This window comes from Syngnathus acus, chromosome 12 (genome assembly GCF_901709675.1).
Source record: "Syngnathus acus chromosome 12, fSynAcu1.2, whole genome shotgun sequence".
Classification (NCBI taxonomy): Eukaryota; Metazoa; Chordata; class Actinopteri; order Syngnathiformes; family Syngnathidae; genus Syngnathus; species Syngnathus acus.
In genome coordinates, this window is record NC_051097.1 from 6,427,568 (window position 1) to 6,444,004 (window position 16,437).

Genomic DNA, 16,437 nt, shown 5'->3' on the forward strand with positions numbered 1-16,437 from the left:
TACAGAAAGAAAATAATTTGCACTTTCAATTACTCATAAGTATTTAACATATTTGTTAAGTTAGATAAGATGGCAACTCATTCATTATTTTTTTGTTTTAGTCTGGACGCATTTTAGGTCAAACATTTCATTGTCTGTCTTACGTTTGTTACTTTTCTTCTACAAGTCTTCATTTTCTTTGAGCTTTAAAAGTCCCTCCATGCCACTTAAGATTACATCCTGTACAGCAGTGGTCCCCAACCTTTTTTTTGCGCCACGGACCGGTTACGTGTCAGAAATATTTTCGCGGACCGGCCTTTGTATAAATAAAATTACATTTATAAAAATAAATAATACATTTCTAATAAATATATAAATACGATGAAATAAAATGGCATATAAACAAGTATAAACCACATAAAAGTTATACTCACCATTACGTTGAGCAGTGGGAGCACTGAGCTTGTTTCTCAGAACCGAGCCGGTCCCATCGAGGCGTAATCGGAGACAATGACACCCGAAGTGGTTAAGATTTGTCTTTTAATGCAGGATGCTTGGTCTCCATGTGCCGAAGAGGTTTTGAAGGCTTCATTGCTTCGTTAGCTAGCCTGTCGCCGCCACATATGCAGAGTGGGCTTGGCTCGTCACCTGTGGCGATAAATCCATATTTTAAGTAGGACTCCAGGAATTTTCTTTTAAATGTAGCTTTCCTTTTCTTAAAAGTCGTAGCTTCTTCTTCTTCCGTCTCCTCATTGGGCTTTTTTCCCTTTCCGAAGAAGCTTTCCAAACATTTCTGTTTCTTGCTCATTTTTGCTTGCTTCGCGGGCTCGACTGGCTTGACATGTCACGTGACCGGGACACAGCTGCACTGACGGATGTAATTGGGAGAGAAACTCAATTTTTACTCATTGTTGCTAGCTTTGCGGGCTCGACTGGAGAAACATCTCACGTGACCGGGATGAGCGTCTTGACCTGAATTAATTGATCGTCGATAAAAAAAAAAAAAACGGACCGGGGGTTGGGGACCGCTGGGTTAGCTAGTTAGTTGTTTGCGTAGAAGAAAAACGCGACTCACCTGAACATGTGCGCTCTCGTACGCCCCCTTCTGTTTGGATGATACAGCTACTCTAACAATAATCAGCCTTATTAAGGTTAAACGTATAATGTTAAAATTAGGTATCGTCCCTATTATTATATTTAAACAAGTGGAAAACACTTTTATGGTTCCTCCATTTGAAATATGACCCAAAAAAAGACAAAAACATTTACAGTTAGAGTCATGTTTATTTACAGCACAATCTTGAACGAGGGAGGGAGACAAAAGTGTTCTTTTTTTTTTCGTGGATAGAATGCATCCGGATTCATGTTTCATCACAACACGGTTCTTAATTTATTGAGTCACCATTTGTCTATACAGAATCCATTCAGTCGCAATATCTAGAGAGCTGCAATCTTCTGCTGGAGACAAAAAAATGAAAGGGCTGAAAAGAATTCCATTTAAAAAAATTCCACAATGATCGTCTTTAGCTATTTATATATGTATATATACACATATATATAGGTATATATGTATACTTATATATGTATATAAATCTATATATTTTCTTGCCATGTCCATGGAGAGGTGATGGGGTTTGTGGTTTTGACAGTTTAGGCTTTGAGAGGGTCCTCAGGTCCCAAATATTGAAATATTGAGCTTTTTTTTTTTTCCTCCCCCCAAGTCACAAATGTCCCGAGTACAAACTCTTCTGTGTACATGGGGGGTGCTTCATAGAATAGGTCCAGTTCAGCCTCCAAAAAAAGTTCAGCAGTAGCCCTCCAAAATGATTACAATGTACACTTAACATGCACGTCCAGAGTAAAAAATCAAATTAAAAAGAACATTGAAAAAGAAAAATGAGCTGTCCCTCGGGCTTTCTAGCCACTTGCTGTATAAATTAGAAATGAACTGACAAGCACCACAAAACAGTGGCATAAAAAAAAAAAAAGACTGGTTACGGTAAAAAACATACATGTTAGCTTTTAGTTCTAATTTCCATTGATCAATTTCAGATTTTTAAAGTGATTTTTTTTTTTTGTCCGCACACACGCACATTCACGCTGTATCTTTACATGTAACCACAGTATGTATGCATCTGCCACTGACTTATCACAATAGTCAGGTCGTCATCACGCTCACTCGCTTGTTCTGCGTCAACGTCACCGCCTCGGTGGCCTTTTAAAGTCCCTTTAGGATGTGCAAAAAAAAAAACTATTAAAAGACAAATGGGACAAAAAAAGGTCTCCTGGATGAACGTAAAATACCTTCAAATTAGTTTAACATTCATTTATTTGAAGAAACATAATTAGAAAAAAAAACACTGTTTACATTTCCACTTGTCTGAACTTGCCCCCTAGTTTGACAAACAAACAAAAAAAAAAGATGAAGTACATAGTTTACAAAAAAATGTCAGAGTCGCTCGCCCGCGTGAATGCCAACCTGACTATTGTCACAGCAAGTTCAAATTAAAAGCAAATAAAATCATTCTATCACACTCGCACACACGCGACCCAGAACAGGAGCGGGTAACTAACGGCCGCTGACATTTCATGGTTGTTTTGAATTTGATTTGTGTTTCAAGCAAACACACCAAAGGGTTCGAGAGTCAACCGTCCGGCCGTCAGTTTCAAGCCACCCGTTGCTCAACATGCTCTCAAACACAAATACAAACTCAAGAGATGGCAAAAATACAAGTTTACACATATATACAAACGAAAGCCACGCCCGCCGGCTGTGTGCTTCGCAATTTAATAATACATCGTTTTTCTGTATACGCAGAGAATAAAACCTTTTTTTCTAAATAAAATACATTGTTGCCTGTGTGGAATGGGGGAGTGAGGATAGCAGATGAGCAGAGAGGAGAAGGAGGAGGAGTCTATGTGAGTGTGTGTCTGCTCCCCTGCTCTCCTTCACTGCATTTCCCCCTCCCGTCTCCACGGCGACGCTCCGTGCTTGACATCGCTCCGAAATAATATTAATAATAATGTCAAGAGTAATGACCACGACAATGCTAAAAAAATATATATATATATATAACCACCGCCCCCCCATGTCTTACATCTGCAAGTCCACAAAGAGGGGGAGGGGCAGGAGGGAGGTCATGTGATCTTGTGTGACAAATCAATGCGGAGGAAAGACGGGGAGGAAGGGGAAGTGAAACATGAGCAGGATGTGCTATGATGAAGAGGAGGAGGATGAGTGGTGTGTAGGACACACACACTTGTGTCTTTCTGTGGTGGGGGCAGGGAGGGAGTGAGGGAGCGGGGGGGTTCCGCAGATGGGTGGAAAGCATGAACGAGTGGTGACGACATGGCCTCACTGTGAGGGCGCCCCCTCTACTCCCCCATCCCTCCATCGAGCGCTCTTCCACGGGAGTGGGGGTCCGCTGTCCTCCCCCCTAGTTGCTGGTTGTTAATTTGCCTGGGTGCTATCATACCTCCAGGAAGCGGGAGCTGGGCTTGGTATGGAAGGGCTCGGACCACATGCGCCGCAAATCACCCTGAAACACACACACAGGAACATACCAAGTGTTTACATCCGGGGGTGGGCAAAGTAGTTTTTTTCTTTACCATTCCAATAGATTTATTTCATTGAAATGAACCCCTACAGGGAAATCATGATCCAAACAAATCGGAGGTCGACCAGTGCCAGAAAAATCACATTGCAGCGCAGATATGCAAACAGAGTAATCGGTTTTGCTGCATTGCCACATAACTCGATCGATCGACCCATACGCGTACCATCTGCTGACTGTGCACGTACCTTCAGATAGGCCATGGTGAGCAGAGGCAGCAGGGTGAAGGGCACCAGGTAGAGCAGAGCAGGCTGAGCAGCGCGATGGATCCTGGATGCCACGGTGGCAGTCAAAAGACCTATGAGGGAAAAAAAGAAATATTTCAAAGCGGGGACATGCTAGTCCACATGTACCTCATGCATCTTTGAAATCCAGCGACCCAGCCAGTAAACCACTTCCTTACCCACAAAGTATCCAATGAGAGTGCAGTGGAAATAGGAGACCCTCTGCATGCGTCCCGACATGTTCCCGGGCCCCAAGGCCTCCCCGCTAGCTTGCTTCTTATAGTTGTCGTAGCGCAGGACAAAGCACAAGAGCAGCCCGGGCATCACGATGTCGCCGATTCCCAACATGGAGAAGTGACTTCCTGTGGAGCTGTGATAAAAAAAAAAAAAACATTTGGAATGTTGAAACTCTTGTCGCTGTGTGCAAATAAAAGGACAGAGAGACCAATTTGCTGGAGAAATGTTCTTCAACAGCCCACTGAGGCTGTAATGCTCATTCTAGCAGAAAATTAAAAGTCATGTGGAGAGAAAAGCAGAAAAAAATAAATCCAATACAGATTTTTTTTTTTTTTTTAGCAATAATAAAAAAGGAGACTGGAGGAATACAAGGTCATTCCTACCTGGGAAAGACCAGTTTCCCAGGTAGGGAGAGGCGGGGCACGTCACGGGCCATCCCCGGTCCCAAGTGAAGCTTCCTGGACAGGACGTCAATGGGGTTCTCAGCAGGTTGAGTGGCGACTTTGACCATCACGTTGCTGTTGAAGATGTAGGCTGAGAAGAACACCTAAAGGGAAACAGAGGCATCGGGGCGTTATGTTTAGATTGGCGGTTGCTAGGCGAAGAGGCGAGACTTGCCGCAGCGGCGATTGAGCGCTTGCTTTTATTGGCGTGTGATGCATCCCTTTTCCAATTCACTTTAATGTGACATTAAAACACAGTACTGTTTTGCTCCGGGGAAACCCTGAGTGTTGTGAAATGGACTAAGCAGCAGTAGTAAAAGACATCTGTTAATAAAGACGTGGCCAATCAGCATAAGATGAGCTTGCGAATTGGAATAAACATCCTCTCATCATTTGTTTACATTGCCTCTAAACACTTAAGCGTTTAAGTTTGCTCTCGCAGCTTTTATTGGGCCAGGTCACATTTTATTTTGAAAATACAAAAAAAGGACGTAACGATGTTCTCATGTCAATTTACAGGCAAATTGACTTAGCGTTGAACACAAAGCTATTATTGTGAATGTCAACGGGGAAGACACACAGGTTAATTGTACCTTCTGCCATCTAGTGGAGGAGCGTTTAATTGTTCTGTCTCAATGTCACTAATGTGAAAAAGCTCAACAAAAAAAAAAGAAATCTGACATTTTAGGTGAACACCTGGAAGTGGCACACCTGAATCGCTCACTAATCACCGCTAAACACAAAATGCTATTTGTCTAGCGGGAATTCCATTGAAATCTTTTGAGGCTATTATCTTGTGGAAGATTTCAGCCTTGAGGGGGAAAAATGAATAGAAATGATGAAGCTATGAAAATGACTCCGAATTTAATAAATCAGATAATACGTCAGCGTCGTGCCCGCACATTGTGCGTCCTTTGTAACCTCAAATGTCATAACCACAAGAGAAGGAAATATTTGTACATATAAAACAATCCAAAGCAAACCGGAAAGCGAGTGACATTAACGAGACCAATTTTTCAGTGACTGTTACTCATTGCTCCACAATCAGGTGCGTGGATGATCGACAGCGGCGATAATGTCATTTGAGCTCAATAAATCACAGCGCCGCCACAGCCTCGTCCAAATGTTTACGCTCAAACTCATCCGGGAGACAGTGAGCTGATGACAATGAGCTTGTCCTCATGTATCTCCGCTCACGGCATTCTTGTGTGTGAGCCTGAGCGAGCGTCAGCATTGACGGCGACGTCCTTACCCAGAACACGTCATAGATGAGCAGCCCTGACAGGAGCAGGCACGACACCTTCAGACTGGGCAGCCGCACGAAGGCGATCATGGCCACACACAAGCCCATGGCCAAAGCTGTGAGGAAGGGAAAAATACTTGAAAAAAGAGGACACGACCGAAAACTAAGCGCTTTGTAAAGTGGGTTGCGGTGAACCATCGGGGTGACGCACCATCCATGAGAAGCCAATGTCCAGTCAGCACCCAGATGAGCACCAATATGACGGAGAGGGAGAAGGACAGGAGCTCGGCCAGAGTGAAGCGGCCACAGCAGCCAAAGGAAATTCTAAAAAATCAAACATTTGGTGACATTAGTGACATCATTAAATGTCAAAATGAACATGAGCAAGTAAGTGGAACTTGGAATGTTTTTGTGTGAAAGGGTTTCGATTGGTTGCAGAGTAGGTGGGGTGTTGCCACTCCTTGTGCGTCACACCATTGCAATGGAACAGCTGCAATGTCCAGGCGCCATGCTAAACTTAACCTTTAGAAGGAAGGCAGCGAGTTGAAGGGTTTTTTTTTTTCTCCACAAACAATGAAGCAGAGTCATTTTTCCATGGTCATGGAAAAGGGGAAAAACACTGATAAATATACAGCAGGAGGAAAAACTTAATTTCTTAATTTTTTTTTTTTCCCATGAATTGGTCATAAAAGATAATCTGATCATCGGAATCACAACAAACACGCTACGCTGCTTAAAATTAAAGCAACACCACACAAACAACTAGTTCATTGTCGTTTGATCAGACCACATGTTACGACAGATTTATGCTGAAATGTACCAAATTCCAGAAAGTAGCAGTGCTGCGGTTGATCATTATTCATTTCTCACACAAAGTCTCTCTTGTCAAAAAAATCATTACACACTGCAGCACTTTTTTTTCCCCCCTCAACCTCGTAACAGAAAGTGTCGCCTATTTAGCACGTCATCCCCAAATCTCACTTGCAAGGCACAACTAATCAAGACGCGGTCAATTTGTTAACAGTTGGATTAAGCAAGGTTTGATTGGTCATGCCTGGAGAGCGAGGCACACGGACAGGCGGATATTTTAACATTTATTTACAGATCTAGTACTCTCTGAAGTTGTGTAAATATACCGGCCACTATACGAGTAAATACGGCGCGCCAACTTGCAGCTCGTAAACCTTCGATCGTTTTTCCACTGTTGGACGCAGATGATTGCCTATGGAGCGATGAACTGACATTTAAAAACAAAAAAACAGCAAAACATCTTACTTGTTCTGTGGGGAGCAGGGCCTCGTCAGATACTGGCACATTGGCAACAAGAGGAACGCAAAAGCGATTGTAGCGAGCACTGACGATGAGAAAGAGAGAGAGCGCACACAACAGCAATGAGATACAGTCAGTTCATTCTCATCCTTTTTTTTCTTTCTTTTTTCGTGTGTGTCCGCTTCACAGAGCAGCTAATGATCTTTGCGCTTCTATCAGCCGAGCACAGAAAAAGAGACACACGACTGTGTGTGTGTGTGTGCGTAAAAGCCTTAAAGCAGTCAGTCGCTGCTCTTTTTGTGCTATGCGGCACGTACCTGCCGTGCAGATGGTGAAGACCACCTGGACCGAGTCAAAGAAGAAGAACATGACTAGCAGAGACACGGAAGCTCCTATGGGCAGGAACAGCGCCTGCGTTGAGTCTATAGTCTGAATACCTGCAAAACAAAAACAAAATGGAAAATCACCACCAAAACATGGCGACGCTGCGAAGATCGCACTCACTGTTGTTTGTGTTGGCGTTGTTGAAGGAGCCCGGTGTGGGGTTACCATCTTTGTCCTTCTCTTGGTTCTCACAGTCCATGTTTAATGACCTGCAGCGGTGCGATGAGAGTGTTGTCATATTTACAGCTTCTTTGCCAAGTGTAATTGACTTGTTAAGAGTCGACTGAATGCCCACGCGTGTCAATTCAGGAAAATGATAGTAAAAATAAAACAGCCGGCAGCGTTGCAAAGAAAATGGACATTGAGTGGATTGTAGCACAGGATGTTTATCTATCACATTTTCGCAATGTAGTGGCAAAAGCAAAGTAAGCTTTGGCCTCATAAATTCTTCTACTCATAGAAACTATCTGACTCGACACATAAGTGAGGAGTATTTTACGACACATACTGCAACGCCAAAGTGCATTTTGGGATTCCAAACTGAAGCTATCGGATTCCAATTTATTTCAATTTTGACACTTGAGAGTAATAATAATAAATAAAAAAAATCCTGATTGTGTTACTTCAACCATAAATGTAAGAAATGCAAAGCCACATCTTGGCAAATGTGATTTTTTTTTTTTTTGCCAAGTGTCACTTACCTGAAGCTGCCATAGACGATGAGAAGGATGGAGATGAGGAAGGTGGACACCTGGCTGGAGTCAACTAAAGAGTACGCCCTGGGGAGAAAAAAAACAAAAAAGTAATTAAAAAAAAATCAACTGGAAGAGCCGAACTTGAATGTACAAAAGCAATGATGAGCTCATCTTGGACATGCAACGACATGTAAATATATATATATATTTTTTATAATGTGCAAGTTTTGATCTTTTCATATTTGTGTTTTTCCCTCCAAACCATTTGTTCGGGGCAAAGCGAACAAATTGACTGTTAAAAGGGAGGTCGACAGATGCCCCGCAAGCCTTCTGACCTGGTGAGAGCCGAGGCAATCGTTCTAAAAATACCGCACGTCAATCTCAATTTTAATGACTACACACAATTCTTTCGAGGAAGGTAGGGCAGCCGGGCCGGGCGGCGTGCTACGTTGCGTGTCGGCGCAAATCCGTAGGAGTTTCCCTTTTACAAAAAAGCCGCCGTCCTCTCCCTCTGGCACAACAGCGAGCATAACGAGTTTAAAAAAAGAAAATATGGCAATCAATCAATGGGTCTTGTCAGGAAATTAAAAGCCGCTACTGGCAGTGAACAAACCTACACGAGATTCCAAGCGAGATGAATTAAACGTGAGTTTCGTATTCTTCCTGCACTTGACATAGTAGCCGCTCCTATCGTGAACCGATTACAATCCATTAAACACAATGTGCGATGACTCATTTGGAACTGCTGACATTGCATTATCAACACTTGGCAGTTCGAAAATATTGAACTTTTACTGCACGGAGATGAAATGCAAGAAAGAAGGGGAAGGGGGGGGGACAAATCATGGATGCATATTCGGGAAAATTCAATAACTAAGCGTCTTATCAGTCGTCACTCTGTTGTCATATTGCTCACATTTGCATGGCATCTAGGGAATGCTACAATATCCTGCAGTGACGCACAAACATGTGTTGTGGGTCCGCCATTCAGTTCATTCTTTGGCATCTTGGCTCGGCGACAACATCTCTCAGCATTCACATACAACTTTTGTGTGGGAACTGCAACTTCTTGCGCCCTGACATTATCCAATGGAAACACAAAACAGTTCTCTCTAACGCAACGACATCTAGGAGGACCCGAAGAGCAAAAAAAAAAGGGGGGGGGCTTAAATCAGATCGGCCGTCTTGATTGAAGTGTTGAATGTTTTGACGCAGCCTGGACTTGACCCGCAACCTTTTAATGCAGGCCCCGGGTGCGAGGGGGAAAAAAAAAAAATACAAGGCGGCCATTGTGGCCGGGCCGCTTTCAGACGGGCGCGCTGACCGAGATGGCGACCTGTCAGTCGCCTGTCAAACTCGCCCTTCTTGGGTGAGGAATGCAGTTAGTGTATGTAAAACCACTCTATGTGCTTCTTATATAACATTATTATTGCACTTCAGAGTGCGTGTGTGCATTAGCATCACGTCAGATGAAGTGTGTGTGGGGGGGAAACCCAAGGGCCCTTTACGTCCTCCGAGGTCCAAACTACATTTGTGGAAAAACCAACGGGACATTTGAACAAAATTCCACGAGTTTGATTTTATAACAGTCTTGTGAGATTTTACAAATGTATGGCGGCTGTGAGAAAAATGCTCATTCCCCGTCTGGACTCAATCCACAGTGCTAAATTCCTGAATATACACTCGGCTTCCACAAATTTGAAAAGCATTTTGAGATACTTGTTGACAGATATCCCGAAACACAATTGTGTCCGACCCATCATCATAATAGCGAGGGAGCGAATTCAAACATCAGCTCAGGTGTCATCTTAAATGGGTGAGAGATTTACAGATAACAATTCAGAAAGACCGACCTTGTTCCTCTCTAATTCTAATGATGTCACCGCAGTGACTAGATAGACGGCAAGTTTCATCCACCACGGAGCTAATTCATATTCCAGCGCCAAACTGCTTCGTCTGAATTCCCCGCACAGATGCCCGCAGAACATGGGCGAGATAGATGAATGGAACATTTAAAAACAAAATACAATCCCGGACTGTTGGGGGCTGGACGCAAGCCCAAGGAGCCATAAGCCCTCCTTGTCCACTGACAGACTTGTTTTTTTTTTTTTTTTCTCCTTCCCCCTTCCAAACAATTCCAAATCTGACTCGCAACAACCCGACATGCGTGACTTGACCGCAAAGGGTCAGCGAGCGGTAAAGTAGAAAAAAAAACGTCGTGTGTATTTAACATATTTTCACAGTAACTACAGAGTGGAGATACCATGAGACATTCAATTGGAGATTAATATTCATCTCCCTCCATCGGCTGATCCAATTATGGCTGTAATGGGCTAAATCCACCAGGAACAAGGTTGAAATTTGTAATCAACTGCGACCTTTCTGCCTCCATTAAAACGGGTTTGCTTCCCCTTCTTAGACATTTGGATGTATGGTGCGTTTGCAGCCTCATGTGGCATTTGGACGGGGGGGTTACAACAGTCTTGAGACACAGGGACCTGTTTTAGTAGACTGGGGACGGCCTGAGAGGCGTAAATTAATTTGAAGTTTAGTGGAAGAGATACATACATCACAAAGTCAGCTCAACTCAACATGCGTTCTTACGTGTCCTTTTGTTCCGACCCAGGCGACAGTATGGCTCCTCGTACAACTTCTAATTAACTCTCCGTAATGTTGGAGTATTCAATAGAAGAGCTGATGATTTCACACATTAGCGGTTAACATCTCGTTCTACTTGTACGACCGCAATCAGTTCGGGTGACACCTGCCTTCCGAGTTGCTCTAATTCCAAAACGTTTTCCCAACTTATTACAGGCACAAATGGCTAATGTCGCTAAACCTTTAGTAACTGTTGGATGGAAGTTTTAAGTAACCTTCTAGCATCCCAGAGATGTTAATGAAGCAGACTGATACTGTCACCACGGTATAATAAATAGTGTTGATATGTTAGCATCTACATTTTGGCCGTCTGGCATTCACAAATTCATCTATTTTCTGATTTTATTGTGAACCGAGCCTCCACTATTGGCTGAAAAACTCACTTTTTAGTGCTCTGGGCCAAAACCATGTCTAATCGAAATTTATTGATTTGGCGTCACCACCTGGCCACATATTGAATTGAGGAGCGGTCCCGTAGCTTTGTCTAACAGAAAAATAATTATATTAGTATATATGATAAAAAAATTCCCAGCCACACTTAAGTGTAGTTAGCCACGGCGTCACATGTTTATGCTTCGCCCCAGTCTTGCTATGTGCGCTGAAGTTTGCCATTCCATTACGGTGGTTGAAATTCGTGTTTGACCAGACAGTTTAGTGCAATCTAAAGTGTAGCACAGTTGTTTGAAGCCAGATTTGCACTTTGATGTGATTCACTAATCCCTAAGTAAATTTAATTCATTTTTGGGCCAATGCCTCACCTCACGACACAAAAGCAACAACTCCTTTGGGGGGTTAGAGCCCGAGTGCTGTACAAATTGTGACAGGAGTCTCAATAGACTGGTGGAAGAGTGGCCAGATCGCATCAGTGACGAATGTCGTGGTGATGATGAAGATGATGACGGATAGCAGTGAGCCACTGCTGGCCAAACACAACAAAAACGCAAAAAGCGGCAACAACATTCGCTCCCTCACATGGGAAAACTGTAATTTTGAAAATATAGGCTTCGGCCTTGTATCACAGGCTGCAATTACAAGAGCGCAACTCTTGTTCCATACTTTCAGTTTGAAATACATATTTTAGTTCCTTTCGGCACGACTCTCCAAGAGCCATTTAAACACAACAAATTAGTCATGCTACGCTATCAGAAAGATGGCCTGAATATATTACAAACCAACAATGGCCGCTACTGTTAGATGTCTGTGTTCACAAAAGCGATTGGATACATAGATCGAGTCAGCGTAACGTGTTCAAAAGGTCACGACAATATGAGACAGCACTAATGTTCCCTATGCATAGAATGTCAACATCAAGCCAAGTCTGCTGCTTCCTGAGCTGGACAGAAAATAAGTTCAGAGCAAACGTGACTACAATTTAAAAATAGTATTTATTTTTTTTTTTTATAGTGGCACTGTTTATTTAAATGAATTCAGCAATTAAGTAATTTGAGTTTAATTGTAATAAATTAAACAAATGAATTCAACTCATCATGATGAGAGATTTACGCAATCAATTAAAATACATTTATTCAATAAATGTGATGGTTTGAACGGCCACGTGACATGACATTCCAGTAGCTCTTGCAGCTCAACTGGGTAAAATGGTTGTTTGAAAATCAACATTCTTGTCAAAGTGTTGACTAGAAACGATTCTCTAAGGTCAAATGCTATTTTGCAGGATGATTTCCACTGAGGGAGGAGAAAAAAATCTTTGGTATCTGTTCTGGAATTTTAAGCAGCATTCCCAACTGTCTTATTTGTGTAAACAAAGCTAAGCATTATTATTAAAATAAACAAAACCAAGGCTGCACATAATGATTATTTTAATCAATTAATCCCATTAATTATTCTGTCGATGTCTCTGATTTTTAAAATAAAACAGAAAACCAAGATTCAAACCCAGGACTAGGACTGCCACTAATAAATCTTTTTAGAATCAATTATCCCATCGATTACTCGGGTAACTGCGCCCAAAAGATTTTCAGACATCTCACGGGTTGCCACGCATGGTTGGTATTTTTGAATTTGAGTTTTTGGCCTACATAATATGGATTATTTCACATGACACAAGAAGATGAACTATTACACAGCCTATAAGCATTTTAATAGAACTATTCACCGTAATTAGGTCTTCACATTCTGAATCACGTATAAATTTGGGCTACATTGCCACCATATGAGCAGCAAATATACTTGTGTGCGCGAGACGAAAATGTATCAATTTGGGTAGGAGACTCCAAGCAGAAAGAGCGCAAGATCCAAAATGAACAAGCATCAAGACTGCTGCACTTTGTTCAGTGAGTAAATGTCACCGAAGGCTACGGCAAAAGATGGTGGTGTGACACATCGCAGCGCCGGAGGAGTAAGAGTGGGACGGATGTGTGATGCTGAAAGTCCAATGATGTTCCGAGTGTGCCAGAGATGAAACAGGACAGACAAGGTGGGATTTCTTACCTTTTGAAAATGACAACTGCAGTATTTGAATAGGAATGACATGAACTGCTAGCCTATTGTGAATAACATGTATTCCGTGCCACACCGTTTATTAAATACTCCTTGAAGGCGAAGACACAAATTTGGGTTGAGAGGTCCAAGGAAGAAACTAGTCCCTTTTTGCCACTATACAAAGAGCTCCAGGACACAACATTTACATGATAAACACAATTTAGTCAAGACAAAAAAATTAAAACTCTTTAAGGACCAGACTTGATTCTTACCCAACTGCCCTGGCAAACAAAACATGGTCATTTTATTAGGGTTAATAAAAAGTTGCATTCTTCATTGCGTCTTTCCCTTAGCTCTGTTGATCTCTATTAAGTTTGCACAAGGAGTCTGATAATATCAATTGGCAATAAAAGTGATGCAACAATATGAAAATGTCTCCACGTTCATTAAGCTGAGGGACAGCCAAACCTATGCAAAATCAGGTTTTAACAAGCAAATCGAGCTCATTTACACGCAAAGTTGCTGAGCAAGTAAAACGCTCATTTTATGAGGGCCTCAGCAAAGCGGAGCGATTTTCATTCAAGGGGTGTTTTGAATGATCACGTCATCGCCATCGAGTGTCAACATTCAAGGTAGCTTCAGGTGCTCGGATTCCTGTTCCCCACCTGTTCAAACCTATATGTGCGGCAACCTGTCGAGTACCACGCCGCGGAGGAAAAAAAAAAAAAAAAGGCTGTCAAGTTGGGACACGATTGCCACTATACCGCAAATGGCTTTTAGCCCCCCACAAGCGGAGCCATCGTTATTATGTGGGGCTCGTCGATGAAAGCTGGCCCTCTCTCTCTCTCATCAGCTAAGGCTAATTTGTTTGCCCACTAATCAGCTTATCGCTCCCGTGCAACGTCACATCCCCCCCGGGGAATAGAAAAGCAACTCACGCGAAATCTGGATATAATATTCATAATCATGCAGTAACGCACAAACGTTCAGTCAGGTAGCTGGTGGGCTAGCTCGTTAGCATTCGCTCACAATAGCACCATTGGAATTGACCTCAGCTGAATGGCGTTAGCGCAGCAGCATCATTAGCCGCGGCCGGCTAACCACATTTATTTATCGGCTCTCCCGAATATTACAACGGGTGACATATTCTCCAAAATGGAGTGAATGCGAGATTGGTCGCTACGGGGCGGAGAAGGAAAGGTTTACGTCCAAATGCGTATCACTCGCGATTGCCAGGAGCAACACGGGAGGCTATGTGGCTAATGCTAGCGGGTCGCGCGGTGCCCGTACGCACTCACCAAGACGAGTAGCCTTGCTCCGCCATGTCGCCAACCAACAGTGGAGCTCCGCTCCTGAGGCTCACACGGATTGTGGTCCCCGGCGACGACCCGTTGGGACCTCGATCAAGAGGTGTGGGTGTTGGAGGGGGAAGCTCTTTCGGCGTTTCCCACGTAGACCGTCGCTTTAACGGCTACTTGTCGGTGACAACATGGTGCTGCATCCCGACGGCAGCTAGCCGAGCCACTAGCCGAATATGGTGCACTTGGAGCGGCTCCGATGATGGGGGTTGCTGTGGTTAGGTGCACGAGACAAAAGCACCCCCTACCCCCAAACTGCAAGACAAATCGTTGTTTACGCTCGTCGCTTTTTTTCCCCCGTTGCCGTCCGTCACCCCCCAGCCGAGAAGGCTTGGTTTCCAGCGATGCTACACCCACTGTAAATCCATATTCAGCGCGACGTTGCCCGGACGAATTCGGCTGTTGCTCAAGTCTGCAGCCCTCGCTGTTATGGAAGGCGTTAAGGCTTTGTTGTCTCTCACAGAGTCGCGGGGGCGCGCACACTCGCCCTGCTGCGTGTGCACGCGGAGAGAGCTTTGCAAGTAGGACGAGCACTGGAACGCTTCTATGGAGGCTTCTGGGCATCCGAAAGCCTCGCAAAAACAAAGACGGCTTCGTTTGCACTTAGGAGCACCGCACAGGTTCAAACGCAACGCAATTATTTGGACTGTGACAACATATAAACAAAGCATGTCCCTTTTCTGGAAATCAGATCGCCACCGCAAAACCGGTGTATTTTTAAACGCCACGCAAACAAAAAATACGTACAAAGTATAGGTTCGACGTTTATGTCTTGTATCAACACATTGATGTAATTTCTCTTTAGGGTCGCTCAGGTCGGCTTCAGCAATATGTAAATCCATATAATATGAAAAATTATTCATTGTAAAATAGGATTGGTGGACTGGGTGCAAGTGAACCAGTCTAGTAATCACGAGGACATTGGTTTATTACTTCTGACATATGGTTGACATATGGTGTTGGTGTCTCATTAAGACCTGTAATGAGTTTAATTCATGAAAACTTTGGAGGAAAATATACAGGACTTTCGTGGATACTCATCTGACTAAGCTTTTATACACAGTGTCACGACTACTATGGCTTTCCAAAACAAAACATACCTATTAGGGCTTAGTGGTGGCAAATTGAGATGTGTCTGCGGATGGTGGAGATTGCATTGGAGTTTAGAGAGAGGTCAGTGGGATTCCCTGTATAACCCGAGAGAGCATGGATTACAGAAGTCTGCAGAGAGCTGCTTTTCTTGCAGATTATGCGCAATCTGTTCTGAGAAACAGAGTCACATCCATTCAGCATACATTCTAGATCAATTACCCTTAAGGGCTAAGTGAACATCTTTTTCCAAATTATACTCAACAATAGCCCTTTGTGATGCTAAACCCAAGTTACTTGATGGTGGTGGTGGTGGTGGTGGGGTAGCCTACCATGCAGGTTTTTGGGATGCGGGAGGAAACCGGAGTGCCTGGAGAAAACCGGTTTCCGCCCACATCCCCAAAAAAATGCATGGTAGGCTGATTGAGCACTCCAAATTGCCCGTAGGTGTGAGTTGTTTGTCTCAGTGTGCCCTGCGATTGGCTGGCAACCGGTTCAGGATGTCCCCCGCCTACTGCCCGATGACTGCTGAGATAGGGCCCGGCACGACCGTGACCCCCGTGGGGACAAGCGGTACAGAAAATGGATGGATGGAAAAAAAAACTTATTACCTATTGTTAGTCTTGTATGTCATTCAAAAAAAAAAAAAAAAACATTATTAGGGCTACTCACGTTATGGTACAATTGTCCAATCGTAAGCAAAATTAAGACATGTCTGCCATATAGTGGTGATTGGTAATATTACAACTTAAAATGACAACTGCATGTTCAGCGCCTATAGATTTGCATAATTGTGGATTTT

The 16,437-nt window shown here is 43.4% G+C and overlaps 1 protein-coding gene across 1 annotated transcript; it reads right to left on the reverse strand.

The window, feature by feature from the left end:
- Positions 1 to 1,243: 1,243 nt before the first annotated feature.
- sppl3 (signal peptide peptidase 3) lies at positions 1,244 to 15,049 on the reverse strand. Its single transcript, XM_037266611.1, has 11 exons — positions 14,487 to 15,049; positions 8,095 to 8,172; positions 7,514 to 7,602; positions 7,327 to 7,446; positions 7,016 to 7,094; positions 5,952 to 6,064; positions 5,750 to 5,856; positions 4,438 to 4,601; positions 3,997 to 4,187; positions 3,782 to 3,891; positions 1,244 to 3,518 (listed from the first exon to the last, which is right to left on the reverse strand). The coding sequence occupies exons 1-11, from the start codon at positions 14,510 to 14,512 to the stop codon at positions 3,450 to 3,452; spliced, it is 1,146 nt and encodes a 381-aa protein (XP_037122506.1). The 5' UTR covers positions 14,513 to 15,049; the 3' UTR covers positions 1,244 to 3,449.
- Between the last annotated feature and the right edge of the window lie 1,388 nt (positions 15,050 to 16,437).